Source organism: Anopheles coustani, chromosome 3 (assembly GCF_943734705.1).
Source record: "Anopheles coustani chromosome 3, idAnoCousDA_361_x.2, whole genome shotgun sequence".
NCBI lineage: Eukaryota > Metazoa > Arthropoda > Insecta > Diptera > Culicidae > Anopheles > Anopheles coustani.
In genome coordinates this window covers 71,254,025-71,268,900 of record NC_071288.1, presented here as the reverse complement: position 1 = coordinate 71,268,900, position 14,876 = coordinate 71,254,025, and the positions used below count along the sequence as shown (strand labels likewise).

General features: G+C 41.5%; 1 protein-coding gene across 1 annotated transcript in view; it reads right to left on the bottom strand.

Annotated features, from left to right (window-relative positions):
- The window catches only part of LOC131272822 (uncharacterized), a 57,592-nt gene extending 42,966 nt beyond the window's left edge, over window positions 1–14,626 (bottom strand). Inside the window, exon 1 of the mRNA XM_058274684.1 lies at window positions 14,200–14,626. Within this exon, the coding sequence (XP_058130667.1) occupies window positions 14,200–14,626 (427 nt within the window). The remainder of the gene's footprint in view (window positions 1–14,199) is intronic.
- Window positions 14,627–14,876: the final 250 nt, after the last annotated feature.

Sequence of the window (14,876 nt, the reverse complement as noted above, 5' to 3'; positions counted from 1 at the left end):
CTAGGCCTCGCTTCGAAGAGAGTTACTGTGATCGAAATCGGTGGTCAGTCGTTCGTAATTGAATTTTAAATAGGAATTCATTAATTGGTATTCAACTTTTTTCATACAATTCCCAGCAACAAAATAATTGGGTGCATAACTACTTCAAAAGAAATAAAAACTTGCAATTGGCTTTGCAATTAAATACTTTATACCACGCTTCAATTTTTATTCTTACAAAAATATAATGATACTGCATCTGATACTATCTTCATGCTTTTAGCTTTACATATATTATGATAATTACAATTTGCAATGTTAATAACCGTTGATTCTTTTTTCCAAATATTGCATTATACCATTCTATTTGGCATCATTATTGTTTGCATTCTTATTTCCATATTACTTCATAGCTGGTTCTGATATAAGTTATACATTCCCCTGTTTTTGTTTTATATTGTAAACCAAGTTCAAAATTTGCGTATGTGAAAATATACTTAAATAGCTTCCTAGTGCGTTATCTATCAAGTAATTTGAATTAGCATAACTTTAAATCCAAACGGATCGCAGTCATGCGTTTGACTAGGGATTCCCGGGAACAACCCAATTTCGAATCGCTCTAATAATTGAATAAAACGGTAGAACGGAAATTGTTTATCTTTTTTGCTCGCCAATTTCGGGCCCCCCTAAAATCGACACGCCGTACACTTACTAATTCATGAAGACGTAACGCTCCGTTCCCTTGTCTGCGGAGGGAAACCAAAGCCACCAAGACACTGGTTAATAGAAAAACAGTAGCATTAGAGAGCAAACAACACGGGCAAACTTGGGGAAGAGGCCCCAATCCGAACAAGGTAAACACAGTGGTGACGGAAAACCAGCACCGAAGCATGCCAGATTGTCGATTGCCGATAAGTCGGCCAACCTACCGGTAGGAAGCGAGCATTAAACATTTAACGGAACCGACCCACGGGGGTGATGCCGGTCGACCTTTCCCTGGGATTTTCACGACTCATTCACGGACACACGCAAATATAGCCCACACACACACACAGAACGCCTACTTGCACATGTTGGTGCGCATGTCCCTCGGTGCCGGTGGTAGGGTCGAAAGTGAACAAAAAAGGACAATCCCGCAAAGGTCGTAGATGCCGGGAAAATTACGTTACGATCGAAACCTACCGGACCCACCGGTTCCAGCTTCGTCGAACATCCTATCGCCTAGAACCGGGGACGGTATAAATTCAACGGGTAAACGAATAAAACGCAGCCCATGGTGCTGAAACGCAGCACTCTGGCATTCGAATTGGTGTTTTGTGTCTAATAATGAAACGATACAACGGCTCGCCGGGAAAACTAGGCATGAATATTCAGTGCACTGCGCTGTTGCGGGAATGTGCGTAGATGAAACATTCAGTAGAATGGAAAGAACGTGTGCGGTGGAATGAGAGCTGAAATTTTCTAGTGGCTGGTTGTGAGTGGTAGGCAATCGCAATACGACATGGAATCAAGTGTTTGTTGTGTTGTTCTAGCAAAAGTTTAATGAAGATTCATGCATAAAACATTCTCGATTATATTGCACACATAATTCAACTGACTTTAACGATGAATATGTCTTTAAAACACATGGTTTTATGAGCAATAACTGCCTCTGCATATCCACAATTTATTAATTTTATATCATTTCTGCTCGCCGTGTATTCCATCATAACTCATAGCTAACAAAATCAATCAAAGTTCAAAGGAGAAACTCCAACAAAATCAAAATGAGATTAAATTTATTCTTGTTTGCCACGTGAATATAAAACGGCCCCTTTGTACCCCTTCCGAAGACATCCCTTATGTGTGCAACTCTTTAGGCCACGCCTTCCATTGAAACGCATTTTCGGGGTTGTTGCGTAGATCAGCTGTCGTTCGTGGTTGATCAATAAAATTAGGGCACGCACGCGGGACTAAATACAACCTCCCAAAAGGATGGAACAAAGTAATAGACCTCAAGCTCACTGAAGGAACAGTGGCGTTTAGCATATTACAATTATTAGATGTTTTATTTCGACAATTTATTATGCTGTTGTATTCGGTAGTTTATTTTTCGAAGGTAAGGAAAGTTGATATCGACACTTCTGCCTTGCCTTTCGCCGATGACTTCGCCATGAGCTCAGCTCGGTAAATTCCCGAAAACAGTAGCAAAAATATAAACTGTGGCATGTTAAAGTACAGCAATGATTGCAAAGATTGGAAACTTAAAATTAACAACGCTAAAATAGAAGCCCATGTTGACCATCAATAATGTTAACATTAGTTGGAGCAGGGAGGTAGAACATCTCGAAGTCACACCACACAGAAGACTTACCTTTAGTAAACTACTAATCTACTCTTCGATTATCAAACCAGTACTGGCATGTTCGGTATGGTCGAGTTGTGCAGAAATTCACCTGCCTAAGCTTCAAAGGTTTCAAAACAAGACGCTAAAGAATTTTAAATCCACCCCCCTGGCAGAGTACTAATGATATCCATAAAAAGAAAATCAAGAAAATATCACAGCATATAGAAAACATCCCTCACAAACACAACAATCGATTAATCCTACGGCACCGAGATCGTCGTTAATTATCCGGAACAGATTTGTTCAATTATTTGTTAAGTTTATGCTTGGATGGTTTTGTACATAAAACCAAGTTGGATATAAGGTAGCTAGTAGACATATCTAAAAAATAATAGACAGAGGGTTATTTCACATTTTTCCAACATTTTCTGTTTTCACGGCATCCTCGCATAAAAAACCTATATAAATCTAATGTAATAAAATTCCAATATTGACCACGATAAGAGATAAACAAACTGTAACGGTTACTGTAACGCTTGCCATGCTGTATTCGATAATTTGTATGTCTGATTTTTGCAGTATTACAAGTATACACAACATTTGAACCCCTTCCTTCCAAATCCTCGGTGCAGTTCTAACGGCTGACCAGACAGGATACAGACACCATCCAACTCCTTGTGGTGTGTTTTTAATATTAAGATCTTCCTAGCAAAGTCGTACAGTAGAACAGCTGTCAATTGTCCTGTAAAAAGTTACAACACTAGCTATCGTTCAATGTTTTTTTTATTAAACGCATGACTACGTCAATAGAAATCTACTACTCGACTACTGAATAGAACGTGGAGTAAAATATCCCGTCAAAAAGTCCTCTCCATGAAACTTGTGAAAGTGTATCAATTGTATGATAACGATTCTTCGTTCATGTCGATTCTGTTGTGAAAAGAATAGTTGAAGTACAAACGGATCAATCCCTGATGCTATCGTCCGATGGGAGTTGACAGTACCCGATTTTGCCGTTCTTTTGTGAGTACCTTGCTTCGGTTGCGAACCGTTGTTATTCGCTTCCTTGCGTCAACCAAAGAGAGCGGCTGGCGAAAACCCGACGGCTGCGACGAGGAAAACACGCGCCCGGCGCGGCATGGCAAATGCGGAGGCGGAGAGATTTCGCGACGAATCGCCTCGGTATAGCGCCTGTCATCGCTGTCAGATTGCTGCGGGTGTCAGCGTCATCCTCCTTCGATAGTGCCGACACAACTGGTGAAATCACTCCAATTATTAACAAGCGCTTGGGAACGACCACCACCACCAACGTAACTTGTATGAAACGGAAACGTACACTTTTTCCTCGGTTCGCCGATCGGAGTGAAACGTCGTTTGCATCGTGCTGCCGACGTTGTAGGAGGATGGCTCTATTATCGAAACTATCGACCCGGATTGACAAATTGAAAAAGTGGTTCCCGTGCGCTGCCTCGTCGCGTCGTTGCGCGGCCCGCGTTCTGTTCACGGGGGAACTGTCAAAAAATGAGGTTATCTCCTACGCGGCCCACTCCGCAGGCTTTTGTTATTGCGTTGGGCTTCCCCCCCGAAGCGATCACAAATTTCGCTTTCGCTCGTCTATTGAAGCTGATCCGAAGGTGAAGCGTTCGATTTTTCGCCGGTACACAGCAAGTGGTAAATACCGCGACAAAAGAGTACAAAATAAAACATCGCAGTAGGCGGGTGTCATGAAGATGTAAAATTTTCCCTCCAATAACAATGTGGCATTGAATTTAGAGACAGAGAGAGAAAGAGAGAAAATCCTCTTTCTACAGGCACATCTCACACTCTAGGAATTTTTCTTGCAATCTGAATTCATTGTTGATCGAAGGATATAAAAAAGAGACCATCACAGTCGTTTCCGCTTGAGTTGTAATACAAATATGTTGAATAAAAAAAGAACTACGTACTTCCACATTCCACAGCCATCGGTATTTCGAACGTCATGTTGAACAGTTGGTTGGTCCTTTTTTCCTTCACTCCCGCCCGGTATTGTGAGGAGAAAATATGTTTTTAACTACACTAGAACATCAACATCAGCTCCGCACAACAATGGCATCGGGAGTGGTATAACATAAAACAAAATCAAAATGTGCAAAAAAAAAGCTTCAAATCAAGCACGGAGAAATTTGATGCGCCTTCACGAAGGATACCAAGGGCCGAATGGAAGGGTAGAGGCAGACTGCCAACAAAGACGAAAAGGTAAGGTAAGGAGAAACCAGTAGTCAACCGAACGGACGAAAAACGGCAACAGCAGCAAAACCCGTGGGCGGTTTATTTTCACAAGATTACCCATTTGTCATCACCCGTACTTCCAGCAGCAACACCTTCGTCGGTTATATTATTATAATCTTCAATTTTCCTCTCCGTTTTATTGTTAGCAACTTAACTCAATCCTTTTTCCTGTCATAGGATTCCACACTTCTAATCACCACTTTACGCCGTATCTTCCTGCCTTTCTTTTCATCTTTTAACAAACTCTTTTCCTTCCCTTCCCATTCCCTGTGTCGCCAATTTTGATGCCTCTCACTTCACCATGCTAGCTGGACTTGGATGTCTTCCTGCTTCTTTGAACGTTAAATGCTCTTTATCTCGTCAGCTCGTGTCACGATTGCCTTTGATTTCCCTTTTTTCGCACCTTCTTCGCGCACACTGTTTTTTTCTTCCTCACCCCCGGGGAAAGGCTGAGGCCCACAGTTGTAATCCTTTTTCGTCCGTGTTCCATGTGCATACCAATCTACGGTCCTTGTCACTCCGATGTACCAACAGGCCCGTTTTACACCCATTTCCTCCAACGCACGAACAAAAGGACATCTTCTCCCGGTGTGCTTGGCCTCTCCGAAAGGAATGTCATCCGAGGAGCAACGTCACCCGGGTGCGTACGTCGAGTGTCCCGGGACCATCCGGGAGCCCCCGGTTTGTTCAGTCACGGGCAGAGGAAAATAAAAATTAGTAGAAATTCGATACTGCCCTTTTCCCGTTGTTGGCCCTCGACGCTGGGTAGGATTTTTCAACCGCAGTCGCAGCCACAGACTACGCCCGTGTTGAGGTCCTTTTTTTGGAGTTGCCACTTCGTCCTTTCTGCCCTCGCCATATCATGTGTTGCATCGCTTGCCTTCGAGTACATTTCTCCCACCAAAGGACCTGCGTGTGACTTGCGGAAGGAGCGAGCACACACAAAGCTACCGTTTCGACTCGGCTTCGGGCAAAACAAAACACAAGAACGGATAGTCTTCTTCTTAGCACGAGTGTTTCGAAGAAAAACAAATTCATAATCCACTTAAACACCGTGCTGATCCCGTCCAAACAAATCCTCCAGTGAGGGAAAGCAGAGCAGATCGTTCAAGACAAAGTAAATTGGTCAGCTGGGTGTTCAGCCTTCAGAAGCACGGGATGCAGCCTGGCAAAAGGCGTCGATCGATTCCGGGAAGTGGCCGCAACGGTCGACAATTGGCAATGGCATTTTCTTCTAATCCGGGCGTTGTGAAGTGGAGATTACAAGAATCCATAAGCCGCGGCTGGCAGGAAAAGGTGTAAAGGTTCTGCTGCCAAAACTTTCAGAAAGGTTTTGCGTTTTTGAGCCATGGCCATACGAGAGTGACCCTTGTGTCGGGGTCCGACCGAAAAGAACAACTTTGCAGCTTTTCTCAGGAGTATGATTTTTCGTGACCGGATATTCAACGGATTATTCGAATAATAATATGAAGCGAGATAGGAAAGGTCATCCCGTTTACATCCCATTTAATCCCAATTTCACAAAGATGTGTTTGACGACAAGCATTAGAAATGTTAGTTCCTCACATTATTTTTCAAATTTATTTAGCATCAAATGATTAAAAAAACATTAAACGTTAGAGCTGATTTAAACGACAGCAACTTTACTTCTCAAGCAAACACTAGTGAACGCAAATTACTATGGGAACGGTACATTTCACTACCGTCCCGGTATTACACCAGTTTTCAGGTGTGAGGTTATGTGATAACACACCTCTGCATCATTTTCACTGCATCATGGGCATCTCCATCAACTTAATTAGGAAAGTTAAAATTTAGTCCTCTGGTTGGTAGTTAAGATAAAGATCTTAACTCGGGAATACCAATTCTTTCTTGTTATATAACTACCATGCGATAAGTTTCGCTTCATAGGTAGTGAAAAATAACTGGCCAAAATGAACACATGGAGTCATTATTTTTATACACTACCAATAAAAGAACATTCATTATAAATAAAAGAATTTCCTTGTGCAAGAGGCCCTAAGGCGGATATACTACCATGATAATTCGAGCCGCCCGTTTTTACTGGAGGGGTGAAGAGTTAGTTTGACAGCGTAGTTACCACCACGGTTGTGCTTACAGTTTGTAGCCAGCCAAGCCAGACAAGTAGCCGGCGTCGAGGATGTAATGAGGGAAACAAAGAAGCAACCTCGGTCAACAACACTGCTACACCCAACTGCACTAACACGTGAAGCTAGCACCAACATTGCCAGCGTAAAGAATTGGAAGCGTAAAATCCAGCACATCCTTTTTGCCATTAATTAGCCTTGGCGTGATTGAAAAACTCCGGGCTCCGTTTCTCTCCAGTGAGAGGTGTTTCTTTAGCTGTGTTTGCTTGTCATTGTTTACGTACTTTTCTTTCTCTCTTTCGTCCCCATGCATGCGGGAGGTTACGACTGCAGGTTGGTGGTTTTCAGGCCTAGAACAAATTAACCCACTTTATTAAGGGGGGAATAAGTTGTGTGGTAGCGGAGACAAAACCATCTCTAGAGTTAACTCGGTAGTCCTGGAATGAGGCCTCATGAAAGGTGAGTCTAACGTGTTCCGGTTCTTCGTCCACTGGGAGTTTTGGTTACGTTCGTAGTTCATACCTTTAAACTGGGCCTTCCCTCGTGACCATGCCTAACATATGGTATGAGTTTTGTCCGTACATTTGCAGTCTTTCTAACAGTCTGCATAGTGCGCTTTCGGTACGGGATGCGAGGGACATAACAGGTGTTGTCTCGACAGTTTGTAAAGAAAGAATTTGTCTTTCACTGTATTCTAGACCACTTTTTATTTCCCTGTGACTGATATGGCGTACGGTAAATCTTCTGTTAGACTGAGTTTTCTTACTGAGGCTAGGTTTCTGAGGTTAGAATAAAGTTTTCTCTTAGACTGAGTTCAAACGGCTGTATTTTCAAAAATTGATGCAATTGTCTCTGATTCAAATTGCAATCTGATTCATTTTCGTACATTGCTGTGTGTATTTCTCAAATATAGAAAATGTTCAGACGCTTTTTCTTGAAATCATTATGAGAATCTTTAGCTCTATCTTTTCCACCTCCTGGATGGACGTAAAATTCGCGATGTTTGATATACTGTTTTATTAGACAAAAATCAACAAAGACATATACTATTTATTACCACTCTCACCATTCTTTTTTGGATATTTGTTTTCATATAAAACTCCAACAAATTTGCACAGACAATTGTCTAAAGCCAAGCCCACTGTGCTCTCCAGATAATTCTACTCAGATGTTTATTTTTTAAATGCTGAAAACGGAAGAGAGGGGTGCGAGCGGGAGCGTAGAGAGAGGGGGAGGGATAAAAAGAGCTAGAGAGGAAAGGGGTAGGGGGGGGGGGGTGTAAAAAGAGATAGAAAGAGAGAGAGACAGAGAGGGAGTGAAGAGAAGATTTGTACAAAAAATTAGTTGCCTACTTAGACGCTTGGTGAAATGCGTCACATAATAAAGAGTAAAACAAATAGAAGAAAAATAGCAGCAAAGCTCCCCATTTCCACCGACCTTCCACACCGTTTTGTTTCCAAGCCCTCCTCCACTTTCATCCAACCTAACCTTTCCTCCACCTCCCCTCCAGCAGCCGAATGGCATCCAGTGGTTTTGCAGTGGAAAAGCACGCTCCCTATTTCGCGCTCCGTAATCGTCCTTTCGAGCTGGGTCGGTCTCGCGCAAACCTGCAAATGCAACGCGATACCTTTACCTTAGCTCCCCTGACACCCAGCTTCCTCTCCTCGGCGCTCGGAGAATGCTCCAACGGCATTCGAAGCCAATGTACTGATCACAATGAGCAAAGGTAGAGCGCTCGCTGCACACGAGCTCGTTTTCCCCGGCGTATCAAGAGACATGTGAGTGTGGGTTTATGTATGGCTGTTTGTGTGCCTGTGTACGGGAACATTCCAATCCTGGCCCCTTGGTTCTGCCATCCCAAAACAAGCACAGCTCGGCTAGTTGCCCCGATCTCTGCCCCCGTCCCCACCTTATGGTCCTACCCTTGGCGGGCAGGATTTTTTCAGGTCCTTTTTTTATTCGGTATCGCTGCAAATCCGTCTTGCAGGATCACGTTGCAGCATCCACCCCGTATCCCCCGCTATCTTCGACGTCCAGTTTCGTCAAGTAAAACGGTTCCATTTGTTTGTTTTATTTCACACCTTAAATTTTTGGCTTTATTATTCTCGCGCGCGAATATCCTTACATTGCGGTGTCAAAGGCTGACTGTTTTTTTTTATTTTCGTTGTCGCGTCCGTGGTGTATTTCGAACCCTCTTTTTGCCTCATTTTAATTTTCTCTTTGTTTGACATACTTGTGCGTGTGTGTGTGTTTGGATCTTTTTTATCTTGGCAGTCGGGGTTTGTGTTCCAATTTTATTTTTCTATTTCGTTTCACTCACATCTAGCTTGTGCTTCTAGAATGAGTTTTTGGTTTCTTCAATTAGTCCAATCGATAAGATGTTTTTTATCAGCCCCGCGAACCACCAGGTTGTTTCTCGAAACCGAAACATGAAATCGCGGTAAATTGTTTCAACGTTTTGTTGTGAATACTTAGGAGCTCTCTTAATATTTCCTTATTATTATCCGTGGGTGCTTTTTAAACGTTTAAACTATTGTGTCGTTTAACGTTTAGGATTTATGTTTTACACAACAAGCATCAATTGCCTCGCTAGCATCGTAACATTATTCGTTTTTTTAAATGTTTCTTTCTCTTTCTTCTCTTTATTTAATTTTAAAAATTTACAAACAACCACAAAATAACCTTTTTGGGGTCAATTAGATAGACATTTTTTTAAACCCCACTGTCTAACCAACGTTTGAATCAGAAAAACCTCTATAGTAGTGTTGGGATTTGAGAATGCATTTTGCCGTCGGCAAAAATTGCTACGGTTGATACCAGCTTCGTTAGCGTTCGGTTTCAACTAACTCAAATAGGTTTTAGTTCGTAGACTATCTTAGTTTTGTTTTTCCTCAATCCAATGGCATAAAGGAACCTTGTTGTACGGTTGAATTGGTAACTATACGAATATTACCGAACGATTTATCTTTACTCAACAAAACTAAACTATGACAAAAATATTTTCAAATTGAAGGTATTGCCATTTCATTTAATCTTTTCGCACTTAAGTAATCTAGTACTCCTATGATTGAGTAGTAAGAATAGTATACGCGTGGATTAGTAAGCACCCTGTCATATAAATCCTGTTGCTTTTGATCTCGCATATGCTCTTACACACATTAGCTCTTGACACACTGGCCGCGCATTGTTTTACACCGGGTAATTTATGCAGTTTATATCACCGTGTTAATTAATTCTACGGCACATTCCTCTAGCTTTTTTTTATTTCCACCATCAGCTCGGTTACAAAAACAAAACAGAAAAAAAAGTACAGACAGCAGGAAATCCCCACACTTGTTAGGCAATGACAAACTGCACCGTTAGCAGCCCACAATTGATGGTGACTGGCGGCGCGCCATGTGGTTGCAGGATCAGGCAGCCGGCTGGTGTCGTGCAACATGTGCCACAGGACGCGGTTCTGTCACGCAACATCGGGACAAGGCCCCTGGAGGCAGAAAATGTCATGCGACGCGTAAAAATGTTGTATACCCCGCGCAATTAGCGCGCAATTGGCGCGCAATGTAACAGCTAATTGCGCGGGTCTGAGTTACCCTCGTGGGCGATTTTGCGCATGCGCATTGATCAGAAATGGCGGCCCCCGAGTACCCTGTATAGTGATGGTCATCATGCAAACATAAGTCCGCCAGTTCCGTAATATTTTTATCAACATATATATTTATTTCGGTTTATTTTTAATTACCTACACCGCTTAAGACTATTCTTAGTCATAAATTTCACTACATATCACTGCACTACACACAACACTTGTACACTAGAGAATATCTTCGGATTCGCATCCGAGCAGCGGAATCCAAAACAAGCTTCCGACGAAAGATGCTCTAGAAATGAAAATAGATAGGAAATTACTATTGATGTTTATACACAATCAATGATGGAATACTCATCTTTTTTTGTTTTTTATCGATGAATTCTGCGAGAACGGATCGGACGCCAGCAGCAGCAGTACCTCTCCGTGCTGAAGAGTAGCGATGTAAACAACACTATCTATCGATTAAATATGTCGTTTTCGGGCTGAATATGAGCAGCAAAGCAAGCCCACACACAATTTCTTCACTCTTATCCATAAAGATCACTAAAAAACACTGAAAACACCACTAATTTACCCACTTTATTTTCACTGCGCTCGACGCACTCCAAGCCGGTCCCGGCGGCTGCCATCACTGAACGCTCCCTTGACAGCTTGACTGTGAGCGTGGGTTTGAGACTATGGTGGCCAAAAATAAGTGTGATCGTTGAACAAAAATCGCGTGTGACGAAAGTTTATCTGTCCTAAATTTTTTTAAATTTGATAATATTTTTTTGTACATGGTTGAGGTTTCGCCTATTCAACAATTGCATGAAAAATCGGTGATAAAAATAATTTATCCACCCGCAATAAACTTTGTCCACAGGACAACCAAATCCCACAATAATGTAGGCGGTTTCGCTTGGCATTGAGTGATTGAAAATCTGGTCGAAGTGTGAATTTGATTTTCATTGTTATTTTCAAATACATGGACGTAAATCATATTGAAAATGATGGAATCGAACGCATAATCTCTTTTCTATGTTTATTTCCGTTGTAAAATGTGCTGAAATCATTTGAAGTGCATTATGGACATGCTTTTTAACTTTTTCATTCTGTATAGTTACGTACAAGAGTACAAATACGTTTGGAATTTGACAAATTTGTTGATCATTAATTAAATCGACGTTATTTATTTAAGTTTTGCAAAAATGAAAACGGTTTGAAAAATTGACTAAGTCCCAAAAGAGCGAGTACGAAAATTCGGGGTCGAAGGTGGGAGTAGGATGGCCTGCTGATTGTAGCAATTGACCGTTGACGATGTTGCACATCGTTTGAAAAGTGTGGGCCAATGAGGGGTGGAAACGGGTGGAGACGGGAGAGACGTAGACGTGACACGGAATTTTGAGTTACCGCTGCCAGCAGGGGCGCCCCCGGTGTGTAGCACGGACGACGCTGCGGTTGTGTTGGTAATTTCGCACTGCAGTTTTGTGCTTTTCGCCTTGGGGTACCTACAGAGCGAGTAATTCGCCGTCAAGAAGCGTACGGCAACGAATGACCCGACGATGGTACTCACAGCGAACGTGTGAAATTAGCTGCCCTGAACTGGCCGACATGCAAGGCGAGCGATAGTGTAATTTGGATTAGAACGTTTAATGTGATAGGAAGTGGTTGTGGACTTCTTTTCCCTTTTGAGCCAATCTAAAGTAATGGCATTTTATTGTGCCTAAAACACAGTGCAATAATAGCTGGGAGTATTATATATGTTTGAGGATAAATCGCACATCATACTTCATTTAACCAAAATTACACTAAGCTTTAAATTGCACCCGTCAAACTAATCATTGTTATAGATTTATTTGTTTGTTTCATTAAAAGTCCAAAAATACAAATAATACAAATTTTAACAAATTTAAATTTGAACTTGAAAGTTCTCTTTTCTACGCCACGTCAACGTTCGTTTGAACTGATTTAATGTTTAAGGGAATAACTTTCAACCCTCTCTTGTACCTACAACAATAAAAATACTCATGTTTCAGTAATAAAATCCATGGAAGACTGTTTGATTGTAAGGTTCATTGTTGCGTTCAACTTTTCAGGGAAATAGCAAATGTTTTTACTGAACAATAATTAACAAGAGAAGTGATGATAGTGCATTTTGGAACAAATAACTTTTGACCGGATCGCAATTCATTTTGGATAAATTTTGCACAGAAATATTGTGTTGTAATATTCGCTTTCCAGACTTTGTTTGCAATACGCATTCTTTTACGTATCCTGTACAAGAAGTCGTTTCGATACGCTTGCCGTTTATATACTTTCATATCAAATCAATATGGAATATTGATACACATGCTGGGCATTACATGTTAGTTCTTGTGATAGAAAACTGTTCTCAAAGTAAATACCCGAAACTACACCAAATAAAGATTAGATTTAGTTGAGCTACATTATCACTGTCACGTACATTGCCTGCTTTGAAAACGATAAAGGACAACATAATTCAATTACCATACTGCGAGTAGAATGCCAAATTAAAATAGTTCTCGAAATAGACTATCTTTGTTTATTTTGTAAATATTTTCATACTTTTTTAATACGATTCGGTATCCAAGGTTATAATTTGAAGCACAATAAAATTGATATTTTGTAAAAAGCAATTTGAAAGGATCACAAAAAAACAACAGATTTAGGAACTCACAACCGGCGTAAAATCAGACAATATATCAGATTTTTTTAGTAGTAATTTAGTAGTTAGTTATAATTAAAAAAGGAAACACGCCTGGTTTTATATAGATTTTGATTCAAAAAGGAAGTATATGTAAATGGAACTTGAAGCTCCATTTTTTTCTGATTAACTAACATGAAATGATCCAGATTAGATATTTTATAATCAATATGCCTAACTAGCAAGAAGGACTGAACAAAATAATCCAAAGAATGCACATCACTAGCGCTTAGAGATCCTTTGTATCATATTTGCTCGCTTAAATTCTTAATATCTTGATGTGTTCGTACCAATCGTGGACGATCGAATCTTGTCCTCTTTTCTTGAGTAGTAAGTCACCTGGTAAATCAGGATAGTCTTGAGGCTTTGTAATATCTTAAACATTCGATCAACGTTGAAAAATAATTGCACAACAATTGCTCCAAACAGCTGCAATGCGTTTTATAACTGAACAACAATTAGTAAAAAAAAAATGTCAACAATATATGTTTTGATTTGAGTTGTGTTTTTCAGATTCAGATTCATTAAACTGAAAGATATACAGATTCATGAATCTTTTCATGAGAGATTCAAGAATCCCAAAGATGAATTAACTGGTGAAAAATCATGAGCAAAAAAATGGGTCGAGGGATCCCCTTTTTTTTTTTTTTGTCGCATGATCCACGCCAATGAAAGAATCATGGAGATTCGTCAAAGATTGATGAAAGATACATGAAGATTCATGAGGGTTTCGAAAGATTTATTAACGTTTGAAGACTCGAATCGTAAAATATTCATCAAACCTTCTGAATGAATCTTAGGTAAAAGATTCATATGTATGAATTTCACCAAAAGGTTCATAAGGCACAACACTAGTTTTGATGCATGAATACATGCAGCACTGTGACTAAAAATTGTATAAAATTGAATAACCTCATATATTTAGCACAACCACGAATGAGTGAAAATGGATAAATTAAACACATTTAAAGTTTATGAACTTGCGGCGTTGTTTACGGGTGGTCGAATGAAATAGTACTATTTTTGATTAGTACTTTCCCAAACCAATTCATATGAAAGTTCAGTTAATGTGTTAGTCATAAAGATTATCGTTTCGCTTTGGAGGAATGGGGATCACTCTTTCTTTTCCACACTGTTTGATTTCTGGTTTCTGGGATAGCAGGAAAAGATGGATAGATTTGTCCTGGAATGAAAGGCTCCCGAATCTCGCATCTGTACTTACTGTTGGCCGACTGTGCCGAATGGAGCTGGAGCGAACCGCCCCCGGCGGCCGCACTGGCAATATTGTGCGGCAGGAAGGCGGCGGCAACGGCGGCGTGCGCGTTGAAGTACGCCATCCGCGAGGCCGCGGCCATCTGCATCTGGTGCGGGTCGGCGCATCCGGCGGCGGCGGCGGCGGCCGCGAACGACGCCTGGCCGACGGTGCTGGGATAGAGCGACGGCGTGACCGCCGACACGACGCCGGACGGGCGCGTCGACTCCGAGCTGCTGCCGAGCCCGAGCAGCTCCTGGATGGCGAACGGGGATCGCTGCGGCATGGTCTGGACCGCGGGACGGTGGAGGGCGGCGGCGGCGGCTGCTGCGGCGGCCGCGGCGGCCGGTGCGGTGACGTGTATGGTTTCTCCGCGGGGCAGTGGCTCCAAATTCATGCTTTCCCACTTGGGGTCCTATTGGGATGGTTCCTTGTTTCTTTTCCTCACTCGTTTCTTGTGTTTTCCTTTTCCCAACACCCGATACAAAACCGTATATCTCTTATCAAACCCAAGGCGGATTGGTTCGCCTCTTGTGTTTTTGTGTTTTGTTTTTCACAATGACCACAAATAAACAAGAAAACTTTAAATGACACAAAATACACTATAATCTGACACAAACATCACACGCGGGATCAAAGGATAACTT